The sequence below is a fragment of the Pleuronectes platessa genome, chromosome 1 (genome assembly GCF_947347685.1).
Source record: "Pleuronectes platessa chromosome 1, fPlePla1.1, whole genome shotgun sequence".
Lineage (NCBI taxonomy): Eukaryota > Metazoa > Chordata > Actinopteri > Pleuronectiformes > Pleuronectidae > Pleuronectes > Pleuronectes platessa.
The window spans coordinates 33,008,821-33,026,545 of record NC_070626.1 but is presented as its reverse complement, the minus strand read 5'-3'; the positions used below and the strand labels follow the sequence as shown (position 1 = coordinate 33,026,545).

The 17,725-nt window shown below is 46.4% G+C and overlaps 1 protein-coding gene across 1 annotated transcript in view; it reads right to left on the bottom strand.

Annotated features, from left to right (window-relative positions):
- LOC128436813 (multiple epidermal growth factor-like domains protein 11) overlaps positions 1 to 17,725 on the bottom strand; it is a 51,473-nt gene that overhangs the window by 22,174 nt on the left and 11,574 nt on the right. Inside the window, exons 3-5 of the mRNA XM_053418722.1 lie at positions 1,067 to 1,313; positions 730 to 850; positions 190 to 326 (exon numbers count right to left, since the gene is read on the bottom strand). Coding sequence (XP_053274697.1) covers positions 190 to 326; positions 730 to 850; positions 1,067 to 1,313 — 505 coding nt within the window. The remainder of the gene's footprint in view (positions 1 to 189; positions 327 to 729; positions 851 to 1,066; positions 1,314 to 17,725) is intronic.

Genomic DNA, 17,725 nt, shown 5'->3' with positions numbered 1-17,725 from the left:
TTACAGATATCCCCATGTGCTCATATCCACGTGTCTCCCTGAGGAGGAATTCTGCTCATATCTGCAGCAAATTTCCCTGAAGAGTCGGATAAAGTTTCATATAAACTTATAACTGTGTTTTTTATTACAATTAACATCAAAACTATTCATAAAAGGATTGAAAATATCATATTAATAACCATGGAGTACCTCTCTCCGATGTAGCCGGCGGTGCACTGGCACTGGCCGCTAATGTGGTCGCACAGGCCGGCGTTCCGACACGTGCACTCCAGAGAACAGTTGATCCCGAACGAGCCGAAGGAACAGGGCTGAGCACAGACTGGACCCTGAGGAGGGAAACCACAGAGAACCAGTTAAACCAGTTTGGATCCAGTGACGAGAGAAGACCTGAAGAGTTCATCTGAGAAACAACAGAAACAAACTGAATGTAACAGAAACAGACGAGTCATTGTGTTTCTGCTGAGTCACCTTGTTAACTTCTACAGGACAAAGTTTGATTTGTGAATATGAAAGATGAATAAAGTTTGATTGAAATAAATGTAACTTCAGGGAAGTTGTAAAAACTAAACTTGTTCAATCTAAACTGAGAACTTGTGTTTGAACAAACTATTCATCATCAAAGTCAAACATGAAGATCTCATCTCTGAGCTATAAAATATAAAACGTGTTTTCCAGCAGTGATGCACATGAGTGGGTCTGGTGTTGAACGTGGTGGGAGAGCGGTCGTACCACCCAGCCGGCGGGACAGGAGCACTCCCCGGTGACGTGATGACACGCCCCTCCGTTCTGACAGGGGCAGCGCTGCTCACACAGGGATCCGTGTTTCCCTGGAGGACACGTCTCCTCACAGCTGGAGACAGAAGCAGAATCACTGGAGCTGAACAGTGAAGGTCTCTGATCAGAGTCTCTCTCTCTGTTATAAACATTCTACTGATTCTATCGTGTTAATTCAGGGTAAGAAGTGGATTCAATGAAATCTGCATTAACATAAAAGTGATGAATCATTAAACTGAGCAGTGGTGACATGTCTTTCTGAAACCAGACCAAGCAGCTGAGGGTCACTCACAAGGCTCCGGTGTATCCCGGTGCACAGAGGCACTCGCCGGTCTGGTGCTGGCAGGTGGCGCCGTTGAGGCACTGGCTCTCCTGCAGGCAGTCTTTGCCGTAGAAGCCGGCGTCGCAGGGCTCCTCGCAGCGCCAGCCCTGGAACCCGTCGGTGCACACGCAGGCGCCGGTGATCGGGTTGCACTTGGCGCCGTTACGGCACTGACAGCGGTTGGTGCAGTGGGGGCCCCAGAAGTCACTCTCACAGCCTGGACAGAGGAGAAGGGTCAACAGGGGATTCAAGACCTGAGGTCAGGGTGAGGAGGGTTCGAGTCTCAGAGGGAGGAGGGTTCGAGTCTCAGGGTGAGGAGGGTTCGAGTCTCAGAGAGAGGAGGGTTCGAGTCTCAGAGAGAGGAGGGTTCGAGTCTCAGAGAGAGGAGGGTTCGAGTCTCAGAGGGAGGAGGGTTCGAGTCTCACAGTGAGAAGGGTTCGAGTCTCACAGTGAGGAGGGTTCGAGTCTCAGAGTACTCTGTAAATTCTTGTGCTTGTACCAACAAGATGTTGACCAGTGAAGACCAGTGAAGACCAGTGAAGACCAGTGTTGTTCTGAGTCTTCATCAACAGCAGAGTAATATAATGGTTGACGCTGCGTGAGGATTCTTCATCACTCAGATTGTCACGGCAGTGAACACATGATGTTCACCAGCTGTGATCACATCCTTCTCTTAAGAGCTGATTTCAAACTCTAATCCCACATGAAGCAAAGACACACAACCAACTGGTCCCAGTTTGATCTGATGGAGGAGAGAGAGTCAATGGAATAAAACACTGCTTAGAGCAGAAGAAAGTTAGAAAGTTACCAAACTTGTTTCTGACGTTTCTACAGAATATTTCTGACACATTTCCAGTTTGCAGCTGTGGGGACGTTTCTGTCTTCTTCAATCGTCGTCCACACGACGGCAGGAGGAGACGAGACGAGTCATGTTGATCAGTGAGGACGGTTCTGTGGGACACGCGTCCTCCTCACATTTCAATTTAACACCTGCTGGTCACAATAAGAGTCAGTGTCTGTGTGCAGGTGGAAACAATCTGAGAGTGTGAAGTGGAGACGAATGAACCTCTGGACTTCAGCTCGGTTCAGAACCGGAGACGATGACTTCGCTGAATTTGCATCAAACTGTGGATGATGAATTTTCCACTGAGAGTGAAACGCTCCGGTTGAAGGTGACCTGTCGTCTGCAGACACCATGTTTATACTCAAACATTCCATAAGGACTGATTATGATGACAAATGACTCACAGTTTGCAAAGATTAATACACAACTACACCATGTCACGTCATTTCCTGACATGGGGACGTCAAAATGATATCATTCCTACAATATCATCATAAAAGATCTTATGATCTATTTAAGCTTTAGGTCGTATTGTTCTATAGGATGAAGAGATACTTAGAAATATGCGTTTATTAAGTTATTATACTTCATTGTGACGTCTTTATGACAGCTGCTCTGACATGAACTGAACTGAACGTGTTCCTCACATGATCCTGACGTGTTACTGACGTGTTAGTGACGTGTGCCTGACGTGTCCCTGACGTGTCCCTGACGTGTGATAACGTTCTCACACATGGACTCTTAAAGGTGTCTGATCTCTCGGACTTGGTCTTCGACCGGTCGAGGTCTTCATGAAACACGTCCACGTTGAGACACGTTCAGACGACCGGTCCCTGTCAGTTGTTCTGGGTCCTGGAGGTTTGAAGCACAGACTGTAATCGAGGCTCAGAACTGAGTGACCTCCTGGATAAGGCTCCTCTTGGTCCTGACCACACGTGACCATGGCGGTGAACAGAACCTCACAAACAGCTGCACGGTGACACGCAGCCTGATGGATGCAGGAAGTCGTTTCCTCCATTCATCAGCGCAGTCGTCCAATCAGGCTGAAGCAGCAGAAACTCAGCGTTTAGCATTTAATTCTCTGGACCGCTGCCTCCACCCTGAGCTGCTGAATGAAACGAGCACGGACCTCCAGCTTCTCCTCTAACAGATTCTTATTTACTCAAATGAAATCTGCATATGACTGGGCGCAGCCAGAAGAATGAAATGAAACACTTTAAACACACAGAGAAGATGTATCACAGCTAACGTGGATGAATCACAACCGGAGGAAACGAGATGAAAACAAGAGAAGATGGAAGGTTGTATTTGATATCATCTCTGAAAACTGGAATCAAAGCACGAGGTCTGATTAACAGTCACAGGCTGAACTGGAAGAAAAGAAGGTTCCCAGAGTGTGAGAGCTCTGAGGGACGTTCTGACTCGTGGTTTTCCTCGCCTGCACCAACCGGTTGAGCTCCACTTCACCTCCACGTCTACTCCTCTAGAAGTTCAGACGTTCGTCCTCTGAGCTGCGACGTCCTACAGGAAAACCATGACCTGGGCTGAGGCTAGCTGGTTAGCATGCTAACTCACGTTTCAAGAGATGGACTGTGAATGAAAATGGACGACACATCTCCACGTCCTCTCACTACTGACAAAATAAAGCCGATATCTGTCTTGAGAATCAGATCTGGAGATCACATCCCAATCCTGAGTCAGTGTCAGCTGTCAATCATCACGTCTCAGCCTGTGTTTATATCATCAAATAACTGATCAAACCAAAACTGATCAGAAACTTGAACAAACATCAGAGAGAGAAGAACGACCTGAAACGACAGAAACATCTTTACAAACATTTATTAAACGTCTACTCAGATCTGTCTGGTCCATGTCCCATCTGCTAACATGGAGGAGGAGGAGTTCATGACCTCCACCTAGTGGGAGGAGTCATGACCTCGAGCTGATGATGTTTGTCACGAGGAACTCAATCGTTCTTGAGTTGTGACTGAAATGTCTTAGTGAGGTCACGTCGACCTTTGACCCCAAGCCCTCTCGGTTCCTGCTGGAGACAACGTGTTGACGGAGAAGCTGGAGACACGAAGCTTCTGACATGTGGAGGAACCAGGAGAGACTTGTTCTGACCCCCCCCCCCCGGACCCGGCGGTGGTCTCTGGCCCAGTGTTGAATGTTTCATCAGGTCGGGGGTGGACGGAGAGCGACGAGCAGACAGAGCATGAATCTGAGTCACTCCCTCCCTCTCAATCTTTCTCTAATTTACTCTCCTCCTTTGTCCCTCTCCCTGTCCTCCCTCTCCTTCTTTCTTCCTCCCCTCGTCTGTCTCTCTTTGAAAGAGGGGAGTTCTCTTTATTTCTCTTAACTAGTCAGCCAGCAGAGTCAAATCCTTTATCCTCTCACAGCTTCAATTATTCAGCAGCAAAGAGTCCAAATCGAGTGACTAATGACTTTGATCAAGAGCAGCTCTCTGGCACTAAGCAGAACTTCCTGCTCTGAATTAGCAGCAGTGTAATCTACTGTGGCAGAGGAAACTCTTTCAGGAACATTCCCCGGCTGCAGGTTCTCTCTCATGTCGCAGAAAACCTTCTTCAGCTCACACTCGGTTCTGAGGCTTCAACCTGAGCAGCTTCACTTTTCTCCCGGATTTTAAGGGACATCGATTTTCCCCTTGAAGAAACTGTAACACAGCTTTTGTGAAATAAGATTTGATTTGATTCTTGTGTCCTTTCTTTCGTTGAGTTCCATCTGCACCGAGGAGATAACGTTTTCACCCGTGTCACGTGTTTTGTTTGATAGTTTGCAGGATTATGTGAAAACGACTGAACTGAATTAAATCTTGTTCCGGTTCTGGATCAGCGAGCGGATCCAGGATTCTGTGATTTCATGCAGCCTGACTGAATCCACCTGACTGTGTGAACTTCAGATGTTTGAGTTTACACTCGATCTAAACTGGTTCCAACAAACACACTTCAACGTTTGTGATGTTTTTTTTGTTGCTGTAGTTGAGAAAACAGAGTTTTTTATGGTCTCCCCTCGTTGATCCTGTTTGTCTCATTTCACCACGAGCTGTTTGTGTCGAGTCTCATAAACACACTGATCATTAAAAACACAATTCAAAGCTCAATGAGTCGTATTTTAAATTATATTGTCATAGAAGCGAGTTCAGCTTATTGCCCAAGAACTCAAGTATTTGTGTTGTTGTCGTACAGGCCTGTGAGTGTGTGTGTGTGTGTTTGTGTTTGTGTGTGTTTGTGTGTGACGTTGTCAACAAGTCACTTCTTCACCGAGCTTCTTATCGTTCTTCTTGGGCCGTGTTTGAATCCACCTGATGATCCAACATCTCCTCCAGCTCCTGAGAGGAACTCCGGCTCCTCAGCTGCTCAATGTCTCACAGTGAAGTGTAGGAGTGCTCCAAGGGACGTTAGGGGCCCCGGGCAATGGGGGCCTTGTGGGGGGGGGGGGGGGGGGGGGGGCTACATCGAACAGAACCCCCGACCCAGAGAACAAGTGTGTACCAACGTAATCAGCTGTTCTCGGGTCTCAATTCCCCGGTGGCCTCGCCTGCTGCAGCGCCCCCTAGCTGCTACATTGATATGGTAGAAATATTGATGATTAAAGAACCTGATGCTGCTCTTTATTTCTCTAAGGTGCAACTGCTTTATTTACTTGAAGGTTTTCCAGAGGAGCGGCTACAAGTCGCCTGGCAGCTCGTTTCACATCGAGCATAATAAGGTTACAACTCACTGTGAGCTCAGCAGATAAGAAACACATCGAATGGAAAAATGAACTCATTCCACAGCGTTCGAATTTGAGCCTCATGATGACAGCGTGGATATGAAAATTTAATACAGCTCCTATTTTACAGTTGTGTAAAAAAGTAGGTAATGTCTACACACACACACACACACACACACACGCACACACACACACACTAACTGTGCATGGCTGATTGATGTCGTCACTAAATCGAATGCTGCACCTACTTAAAATGCTGCTTCTCTCGTCTCTGCGAGTGTTTGTGAAAGTAACACAAAGATCTAAAGGCTTCATTGTGCGGCTCATTCACGACACAAGAAGTTATGTTAATGTGATAATTCATCTTTAGTCACGATCCAGTGGAAACAAGTGGTTTTTGTGTCATTATCTGGATTTGACCTGAACAACAACAGGTCCACAGTCTCCAGGTTCAGGATCCTTCACACAGACAGACGTGTCTCCACTTCGTCTCACTTCACCGACATTAAGACGAATCTGCCGTCTTGTGATCTGAACGTCATGTGACGGGGGGGCGGCGAAGTCGTGTTAACGAGGTGACACCGATACAAGCACTCGGCCAATCAGGAGCCAGCCTCAGCTGTCAATCATGATGAGAACGACCTGAAATAACAGAAACCGTCTTTAACAAACAATTATTTAACGCCTCCTCTGAATGTTTAGTTTGGTCCATGTCCCATCTGCTAACATGGAGGAGGAGGGTAGTATGAGCTACACTGCATCCAGCCACAAGGGGGCGATCAAGACTCTTTAAATGCTTGAAAATTAATCTTCTGTTTCTAACCAGTGTGAGAAAATTCAAAAACCTGCACAATTAATTTAGAATTTTTGCATTTTTCTGCATGATGAGTGATTTCATGAGATCTGAGTGGGTCCAGTCAGTAACAAGGTTAAAGATATTAACTGTATTAAATAAATAAAACACTACTTCAATCAGCCGCGTCTGAGCGACAGGGTTTTAATTCTCAGTGAACTGCATCAGAATCAAAGAGCTGAACCAAGAGAGCATCGATCCTCGAGCTCACTGGAGACTAAACACAACAAGTTTATACAATTATGTGTCTATTTGTCCATTTGTGGGAATGAAAGTGCAGCAGCCGCACACAGACGTGTCGAACAGACACACACTTCACTCTGATTCTGAACTAATGACCTGAGACGCTGCAGAAAGGACTGAACTCCTCATCGCACAGATTCAAGTGACAGAGTCTGTGGTGAGATGACTCGGCCACGTCAGCTCCAATATGACGAGGACATTAACGGTGTCCCCGGCGAGACAGTGATGGACGAGCGGCCCGATGGGACGGGAGCGAGGGGGGGGGGGGATCTCCTGCCAATAAGAGAGGCCGCTGGGATTCTGCTGAGTGCTGGAAACACTGCAGCTCGGCCATCCGTCGATCTGTGGAGACGACCACATCTTTTACAGTGTAGAGGGGGGGGGGGGGGTTCATGTTCATTCAGGAAACAACATCTGTAGATGAAAACTTGTTCTTTTATTTAGTCATTAATACATTTGTCAGATTAATCTACTATAACTCTGTGTGTCTGTCTACAGAACCCGAGCCCTTCAGAGTCCAGGTGAAGTTCAGAGTCTTCTGTTGGATCTGGACACGTTCAATATGAACTTTTAATAAACAGATGTGGGACTCATCCACCACGATGATGTCATCGGTCATGAGCAACAAAAACTGATTCTCCAGAAATACTAAACTATGATGAAGGAAAAGATGAGTGAGTCTGTTGAAATCAACACTTTCCCCAGGCGAGTTATAAATTCATAAACTCTTCACGACTAAAATGTCAATGACTTTAAAATAAAAAATGAATTCAGCAAACGTGAACAAAGATTTCTGATCGTTGAGAGAATTCATCTGAGGCTGTAAACACACGTGAATTCATATAAACTCTTCTGGTGCACGAGGTCAGAACGACTCCATTTAAATTCATTCATTCTATGAAAAGTCTATTAAATATGTGGTTTTGTTAAAGAATGTTCTGATGAACTCTTCTCTTTTCAGAATGACTCATTAAAACCAGTTCATTCAAAATGTGAGAAATTAGCAGAAAAATAAACCTCATTTCCATGAAGACTGAGAAGCTGGAGCTGCGTCTGGAACCAAACACTCATTTGTAACTTCTGTTATGTTTATTCATATCTTCAACATTTACAACTAAACTTCTGTTATGTTTATTCATATCTTCAACATTTACAACTGAACTTCTGTTCAAACACGGATCACTGTTTGTTCCACTAACGTCCAAACTGGTCCAAATCCAACAGATCTTATCAACGGCTGATAACTGATCTGTAGAGCTTCAATGAAAGGGATTGATTCACCATGAATACATCTGCTGTAGCTACACACAGACACACACACACAGGAGGCGTGTTGTGCGACACTAAGGCATCACACACACACAAACACACACACCACTAAACGGGCTCGTTACAGGGATGAATAAATGATCATGAAGTTGTTCAGTCGTCCAACTCGACTTCAAGATGTCCCCGTGTCAAGATGCTGGGGATCAATGAGGCTGACAGCCAATCAACAGCCTCCCTCAGCTGCACTGCTGGGCACGGGCCAATCCACCATGCAGTCAGGGCACGCACACAGACACACACACAGACACGCACACACAGACACACACACCCTCGAGCTGAAGTCATTCAATTTTAATTCAATTGCATCTTTGTCAGAGGGAAGCAGAGAAGCAGCCGATCTGATTCTTGTTTTCACGACTCTGACGACACCTTCAGCGATAAGCAGCCGCTGCTCCAGTGTTTTGCATTTACCTCAGGCGCTCGCCCAATATAATCTATTATTAAATACGCTGCCCTTAAATTTATTCCAAACAAATTGCTATTGTTGCTTCCGTAAACACAAAGACAATAACTTCCTCTGCGGCAGAATAAAGCGTCTGGCTGAAATCTGGTCGACTCATTATCGCGTGTGGAGAAGTGAACCAGCGGGTTTCACTGGGAGGCGATGATTACAGTCGGGCTGAGGAGCTCCCCCCCCCCCGGCAGCTGGAACTGAGAGGTTCCACCGGCTCATTGAGGAAGGTCAGCGGAAAGAATACAGTTCATTTATATTTCCAATAGCAGCCACGTTCCTCCAGCGTGTTCAAGGCCACAGCGCTCGCACACGAGGAAAGTATTTTCATCAGCAGCTGTCAGACGGCCGCCGTGCGCCCGCTGACAAATGAGTCAACAGTCCTTTCTAAGAGGAGCCGAGCTTTTCTGTGGCGAGCCGCTTTCCCCCCCGACACGAAGCCGACGGTGGGACGTACAGTGGGTTCTGATGCCAGAGAGATAACTGTGTCAGGATGAGCCCAGCTGTTCACAGACAGATGACCCACATACCAACACGCACCCTGTGTTTAATTCAGAGCCATTGATTTCCTATTTTCAATTAATAATAGTAATTAGTGGCAGCATATTTCAGGCTGGGTCGATGAGGTGGGATGTGGGGGGTGTGGGGGGGTGTGGGGGGGTGTGGGGGGGGTTGAGGGGGGGGATGTGGGGGGGCAGATGGATGACACAGTTTACGGATCACAGGCCCAGAACAAAGTCTCACTTCACGCTGACGGACTCGGAGCGTCGAGCTGATTGAGTTTTTACAGATTTTCCTTTTAATGAGGCCATTTTCACGTCCTGATAATAAGACAGCAGAGTCAACACCGAGCGGATCGATGAGACAGACGTCGTCTCACTGTCTCCGACCCGAGAGCTCGTCCTCTGTCTCCATGGTCCTCTTCTTTAAGACGGAACAACTGCCTCCGTCCACAGTGTGGACTGATGATCAGAGGCTCTCACATGATCTGCTTCCTCTGTGTGTGTCTGTCTGTGTGTGTGTGTGTGTGTGTGTGTGTGTGTGTGTGTGTCTGTGTGTGTGTGTGTGTGTGTGTGCTGGACGGGTTCAGGCCGAGGCTTCACTCTCTTCTGAGCTAATTGCATTTTAATGATCTTCCTTTTATGCAAACTTGGGGCGTTCATTTTGAGTTGAGGTCTAATGGCTCCTGGCAGGTGATCGCCCCCCCGCCCACACACTGACAGACACAAGGAGGTGAGAGGTGCAGAGGGCTGACGGCTCCGTCGGGCCGGGGTCAGAGGTCGGATCGTTATCTGGCACGCTGCTGCAGGACAACCCCCCCCCCCCCCCCCCTCCATGACACCATGTGAAGGTGTGTGTCTGTGTAATGTCCTCTTGTCCTGTGTTGATACAGAGCGACTCCTTGTCATTAAGTTGGAGTGATGTCACATGTCGACTGTCTCAGACCCAAGTTCAAAACGTTTCAAAATAAAAGCTCTGTAATGCAGCTCAGTATATAACATTGCAGTAAACGTTGTGCTTTTACTTTGTAGACAAATTGCCAAAGAGGAAGTGATTCTATAAACGTTGTTGTTATGATGGAGATCAGCTCCTGGTGAAATATAAATGATCACATGGTCAGTGATCTGATGGAACAGGTACCACTGCTGTAGTTTATCTGAGGACCTAGGTGAAGACACGCTGTTGCCCCCCCCCCCTCGCTGCTGGTTTAATCAAAGTTTAGCAGTACTGAAGAATCCTGTTCAAGTTGTACCTGCTTCACTTCCTCAGGCCCAACAACACACATGACACACAAAGGGTTAGAGCAAGTGATACTGTAGCCAGCCACAAGGGGGCGATCAAGAGCATTTGTCTTCGCCTGTGGGAGCTGTCGTCCACATTTAAATAAAGTCGATTTAGTAAAACGGATTTAGTTCAGTACATAACTCAGCATTGTTTTACACCCATTTCCAAACAGGCTAATTTATAATCTGAACAAATTTGAAACAAATGTTCCTGATTAATTCAGTTATTTGAATGAGGTGAAAGGTCACGAAGTATTTTCCTATTCTTGCTGAGATTCTTTAGTTTTTGTTCTTTCTCTTTGCTGTGTCCTCTCGCTCGGTGTCCTGGGAGATGATTCCTGCTCAGTGAAGGATCAGTGAAGTGTCATCTGATCGTAAACCCTGAGTGGGTTCTGATCCCATCGGCCCAGCACCGTCCAGAGAGCAGCCGGGCTTCAGGGGAATCAACACAGCAACCTTCTCCCTCCCTGGAGGTCACAGCAGCTCCTTTGAGAAAGGTCAAAACGGCTTGAAGTGCAAAATGACTGAGGCAGAAGAGGAAGAGGATGTAAAGAGAGCGGGGGGGGGGGGGGGGGCTGCGATTGTGCGACTCCTCTCTGAGCAAATGTAAAGTGGAGGGAGACGGCCGATGAATAATTTCAGACCATTTTCAAAGTCACAGCGAAGTCGGTCGAGTGCTGAGGAGAAGAATCTATTGTGAGGCCGAGTCGGGCTGAGAGGCAGCGGAGGACCATAAACAAGTGGAAATTAATCAGAAAGGGAGAGAGTGAGAGAGAGAGTGAGAGAGGGAGGGAGAGAGGGAGGGAGAGAGGGAGAGAGGGAGAGAGAGAGAGAGAGAGAGAGAGAGAGGGAGAGAGGGAGGCCGAGCAGACACATCGTTATGTCTCTTAATGGGTTGTCTGCCGTGAGGTTGGCCAGCGTGGGCTCACGTGGCATTAGAGGGAAAATGGGTAATCAAAAGGTTTCGGAGGTGAAGAGCGAGTCCATTTCCTCTCTCACTCTCCGGAACAAGATGGACGACGTTCAGAGGGAGGACGACTCCGTGGGGCTGATGGGAAACAGCAGAGGGAAACACAAACCTCCACAGGCTGGGGACGGCAATAACAAACTGCAGCAGAACTAAAGTTTAATACATATATATATATACTGTATATATAAAGCCCTCAGTGGAACAGACCCTGTTTACTGAGCTAAGAGATGATGACTGTATATTAAATACAAGATGGATGACAGGACCAAAACATCTGGATCATGATGAGGTCCACGTCTCATTCACTCAGGATGAGTTTATTAGATTTGACAGTCAAAGGTCAAAGGTCAAATTCTGGGTCACAACTGGAGAATTAATGAGTTCAAGAAACTCCCCCCGAAGTTTATTAAATGACAGAGAAGTCATATTTAATAACCTCAGAGCTCAGGATGATGTCACACCTGAACAACACGTCCTCTCACTCTGACGTATGATCGGGTGATTATTAATTAATCAGATGATGACAGCGCAGACTGACGGGTGATTGGTCGACAGCGTGTATCAGTGCCACCTCGATCCCACAGCTCCTCGTTCACCACTGCACACACTCCAGATGACATCATCAGCACAAGATGTCCGCCTGTGAACTCTGGAGGAGGTTTGTTGGGTCGGATCAGAACCGACCTCGAGGTGCTGAAGGACCTTCCTGTGGTGCAGCTCATTGAAACCTGCTGTGGATGGGTTTAAACTTCTAGTCCAATGAGAAGCTACTGCACATTCAGGCAGTAAGAGACATCTCACACTCACACACACACACACACACGCACACACACTTTGATTGTGTTGTTGTAATGTAGACTCACAATGAACAAGAGGAGACAGACCCAGCTTCCTTCACAGCATCGAGCTGAATCCCAGCTCCTGTTACTGGAGTCGGACATCACAGCTCCACACTCTGAAGTGCACAGAGCCCCCCCCCCCCCCCCCCCCCCCCTCGGGGGTTGTGGTGAAATTTGATTAAAAAGTTTGTTGGTAAATTAATTTAGACCAAACACAAGGGGCATGCTGATGCGGCTGTAGCCGTTAATTGGACTTGGCAGCAGGGCAAGTCCACTCGTCAGCATGGTGTGTGAGTGTGTGTGTGTGTGTGTGTGTGTGTGTGTGTGTGTGTGTGTGTGTGTATGTGTGAGTGTGTGTGTGTGTGTGTGAAGCTGTGTTCGTGTCGAGCAGGTCAATCAATGTCCCTCTAGACTTTGTGTATTATCACTGTGGACCTGAATGAAGTGGCAGGAAGAACATCCAGAGGAGCTGCATCCAACACACACACACACGTTCACACACACACACACACACACACACACACACACATGAGACACACTCTCATTCAGACAAACACACACACACACACACACACATAGACACACTCTCATTCACACAAACACACACACACACACACAGAGACACACTCTCATTCACACAAAAACACACACACACACACAGAGACACACTCTCATTCACACAAACACACACACACACGTTCACACACACACACACACACACACACACACACACACACACACACACAGAGACACACTCTCATTCACACAAACACACACACACACACACTCTCATTCACACAAACACTTATAATAACAACAGGTACTTGTATACTGCCCTTGCACTGCAGTCTGCACATGTTCCTCACATGTTCTTGAAGAACACAGATATCTCAGGATGAAGAAGAGGAGCGGTTCACGTAGAAGATGAACACGAGGTAAACAACAGCACTGATGTTTCCACAGCAGAGGTCCAGCTGCACTCGGACTGTTGTGTAATGAAAGATGAACTTTGCTGTAACTTCCTGAACGAGGAGCAGGATGAAACCCTCTGGACTCTCGGGCTAATGGCTGCTGACCCTGCAGATTCTCCCACACCTCGCCCCCCCGACATGGGCAACAGGTATTAGCAGCCTAATGAACTCGATGCTGATGAGGAGCAGCGGGAGCTCACACAGGAACAAGAATCAATGGAACTTCTCCTCATCTGTTTTCAACATCACATCAATATCAAATATTAATTACACAAGGTTCAATTAATCAGCGTCGCATGTTCGACACAAAAGACACAAACACTTGACAGCTCTGAACAGCTCATCCTGGAGCTAGTGACGGAGAAACCTCAGTTGACAACTCATTAACCTCCAGACTCAGGGCGGGGGGGCATGGAACAGGTTAACACAACCTTACACTACTAAACACAACAGTTTGTTAAACTCCAATCAAACTCATAAATATCCGTCCCATCAATGTGTCTGATTGATCAAGATACATACATTATTATGTAAATGTCTTAAGATAAAATGAATTATTTGTTGGCTTATTATGGGAAAATTCATTTATTAGTTTTTTAACTAACTAACTTACTAACTAACTAACTAACTAACTAACTTACTGACTACCTAGCCAACCAACAAACAAACAAACAAACTAGCTAACTAACTAACTAAGAAAGTCTCCTGTGAATCAGCTGTTTCACACTCGTGGGCTCAGCAGACGTTCGATTCCCTTCACACAGACTCAGCTACTTTATCAACAAGCTCTTCTAAACTCAACCTTCACTCAGAGCTTCACCCTGAGAGTCACTCTCAACCAGTCACCCCTGAAAACTGGAGCAGCCGGGGATCAAACCAGCGACATTCTGATTAGTGGACAACCCGCTCTACCTCATGAACCACAGCTAGAGTATTAACCTGTGATGACGTCACTCACTGGTTCCTGAGCCGCTGCTCTGAAGCCTCACTTTGACGTCGTGTTCAGCGCCATCTTGGATTGATGAAACCAGAAGTCACCATATTTGGAGGAGCAGGGGGTGGAGCCTGACAGAGCTACAGGACACGCCCACTTACACCTGCCACCTGCACCCATTGGACAGTGCTAGCCGTTAATCACACTGTGGTTTCACACCCCCAATTCCTTATGGTCTATTCGATTCTAAATGGACCATAATCCAACATTTTTATTTTATTATAATTATTATTATTATTAGAAGTAATAACAGTAGTGGTGGTGGTTGTAATAGTAACAGTATTAGATATGTGTGTGTCTGTTTGTGTTTGTGTGTCTGCGTGTGTGAGTGTGTGTGTGTGTGTGTTTGTGTGAGCAGCCCAAGAGGTGAACAACACTTAAATACAAAGTGTGACTTATTAAAAATCTGCTTGTTTGAGTGTTTTGAAACCACAGAGTTCAGGACGTGAGTCAGAATCTGGTTTTAAACTCCAGCAGAGTTCTTGTTCAGCTGTTTGCTGGTCGGTTCTGATTCCTCCACTCAGGCTTTCACTCGAGTTCTGACCTTGTCCAAGTCGTGAGCGGTGATAAAGACTCCAGGTATCTTCTCCCCTCTCATAATTAACTCTGTTTCATTACTCATTCACGCTCACGGCAGTTTCCAGCTTCCTGCTCCGTCCAGCTCTCAGTTGAAAGCAGTTTGGACTGGAACCTTCCGGAGGGAGTCGTCCTTGAACTTCACAACCTCCCAGACGCCAGGAACACTAAACAACAGGTGAGTGAGCCCCGGAGTCTGATTCTAATAAGTCATCTTCATGAGAGGCCACACTGCACTCGGCTCCCAGGGGCTCCTTCTCCTGTCGAGTCTCCATTAGCCAATCAGCTCTGACTGGGAGCTGAGTTCATCCTCTGCCCCCCCCCCCCCCCCGGCTCCAAGAGGACGGACCACCTTCCCATCGCACTCAGCCCAGCAGAGTCACTGGCTGTGTCCCAGTGGGGCTGAAAACTCATCTCTTCAAGAAACATGTCACGTCCGTCTCTGCCTCACCCCAACCCCCCCCCCCCCAACCCCCCCCCCCCCCCCCCCACAGACTCACAACTTTACTATATAATAAAATAGAAAGAGAACACAACATTGCAAACACACGTTTACACCCGGGCTGGTTTTCTTTAAAAGCTGTGCACACGTGATGAATTCCTATTTTAACATCATATAGTTCATTTGTTGGAGAAAGTTTTCAGCGGCGGATCAATACAGAGTGTTTGTGGCAGTGTTGTGTGTTTGTGGTGATGAAGGAACACATCCCATAATGATGTGTGTGTGATAGACTGGATCTTTGAATCAGAACATGGGAGGTTGTTACTCGTGGTGTGATGGAGCTGGTCAGGCGCTCTCTCTCTCTCTCTCTCTCCTCACGTCTCTGTTGGTTATCACTTTACACTTCACTGAAGTTACAGTTCTGTGACACAACAGACATGTGAGCACATGTTGTTCAACAATCTACCAAAGTCCAATTGTCACTTTCTCCTCCACAGGAAATGAAATCATGCTGCAAAGATCAATATGAATGAGTTCAGAACAAATGATTGTAAAGAACAACTGGAACCGAGTCGGAGCAGCAGCCGGTGAATTCAAGAGATATGAGCCGGGTCAGAACCTGAGTGTCGGTGTGGTCATAACTGTAGGAAATACAACAATTCAGAAATAATGTGCATATATGTTTAAATTCTCTGTGAGAATTCATTAGTGTAAGAATATCGGTATATTCAATTCTTTACTTGAGTCTGGATCCGGTGAATTGGACCTGAACAAGATGCAACGGCTGTAATCTGTGTTTCTGATGTTGTCAATGCAGAAAATATTTTCAATTATCCTCCAACTCTCACTGGAGCCGATCAAAAAACCAGTGAGGACAGAGTGAGACTGGAAACATCCACTGGTGAGTGAAGTCGGAGTGTCGGGAACAAACAGACACGAGAAGCTGAGGCCGAGTGGCACTGAGATGGATCTGTGTGGATTCTGTGGAGTGGAGCTGAGGAGTGGAGATAAGCTGAGAGGCTCACACAGATAAACAGAGAGAGCAGCAGCTGAGAGAGAGCAGCACGCTGCTGCTGCTCTGGCTCAGCTGCTGCTCTGGCTCTGCTGCTGCTGCTCCTTCACAAGATTTCACCCTCATTTCGCCAGCAGGAAACAAACTGGGAAATCTGGCTCCAGTGGGAACATGTGGCAGCGAGAAGAAGCAAAACCAAAACTGTGTGTGTGTTTGTGCGGGTGTCTGAGTGTGAGTGTTAGTGTTAGTGTGAGTGTGAGTGTTATTGTTAGTGTGATTGTGTGTGTGAGTGTGTGTGTGTGTGTATGTGTGTGTGAGTGTGTGTGTGTGTGAGAGTGTGAGTATGTTTGTGAGTGTGTATGTCTGTGAGTGTGTGTATGTGAGTGTGTGTGTGAGTGTGTGTGTGAGCGTGTGAGCGTTTGTGTGTGAGCGTGTGTGTGTGTGTGTCAGAGTGTGAGTGTGTGTGTGTGTTTGAGTAGGAGTGTGTGAGTGTGAGTGTGTGTGTGAGTGTGTGTGTGTGTGTGAGTGTGAGTGTGTGTATGTGTGTCAGAGTGTGAGTGTGAGTGTGTGTGTGTGTTTGAGTTTTAATGCACTGCTCCTTTTTGGAGATGTTGAGTTATTTTGAAAACATCCCATAAACCTGTTGAGATTTTATTTCACTTTAATTTCCTGTTTCCTCTGCAGATGAAATTCACAGAGACAAATATTCGAAGGTTCTTTTCTCAAAATGAGGTTTTTCTCTGACATTGAGACAAAAATCTCCTCTTGAGTGAAACTCACATTCAGTCAAACTCTCCACTTGAATTCCCATTAATATTCCGAAGGTTTTTACTGACGTGTTTGTTTATGTTTGATTTATTGAGCATTTCGTTGTTAAACATGGTGCAGATGGATTTTCTTGAAGCTGTTTACTCTGTTTGCTGATTTATAAAATCGCTGAAAAAAGGAATCAAGAGTAAAATCAAATCAGATTTGTTGACTGAATGCAACGAGGTTTATTTTTCCAATGTTCTGATTTCTGTTCTGGAAATGTTGGTTAATTAGAACATTTGTATATGTGCATATTGAAATACTCACGTGGACGTAACGTGATTTGAAATGTTTTCAGTTTCTACAGTTTGGTTTTAGAACACGTGCTTTTCTCCGTGTGATTATCGTCATATATTGAAACTGCGTCAAGCAAATATAAATACAAATCAGCAGGTTTTTAATAAGTAACCCGTCACCTCTGGAATCCTTTAAAGAGTGAAGACTGATGATTCACTTCTCAAAGTGCAGATGAAGCATTTTGCTTAACTCCTAAATCTCCCTCACATTAAACTCTTTGCAAAGTTCTTTCATGTTATCTCATCCGTCTCCTTCTTGATCATCTCGTCACAATCATCATCTTCACACGATAATTCTCGTCCTTATCTCCTGCCTCTTCGTTTGAGGCCTCGTCTTCGGCGTCTCCTCTGTTCGTCTGTGCCGTCACGTCCTCCTCTTCCTCCGCTGGCTTCTCCTCGCTCCGGTCCAAGCTGTTTACGTCTCCTGGCAGAGCAACAAAGTCCTTCAACTGGACTGAGGCTTGGAGAAGAGGCTCAAGCTAA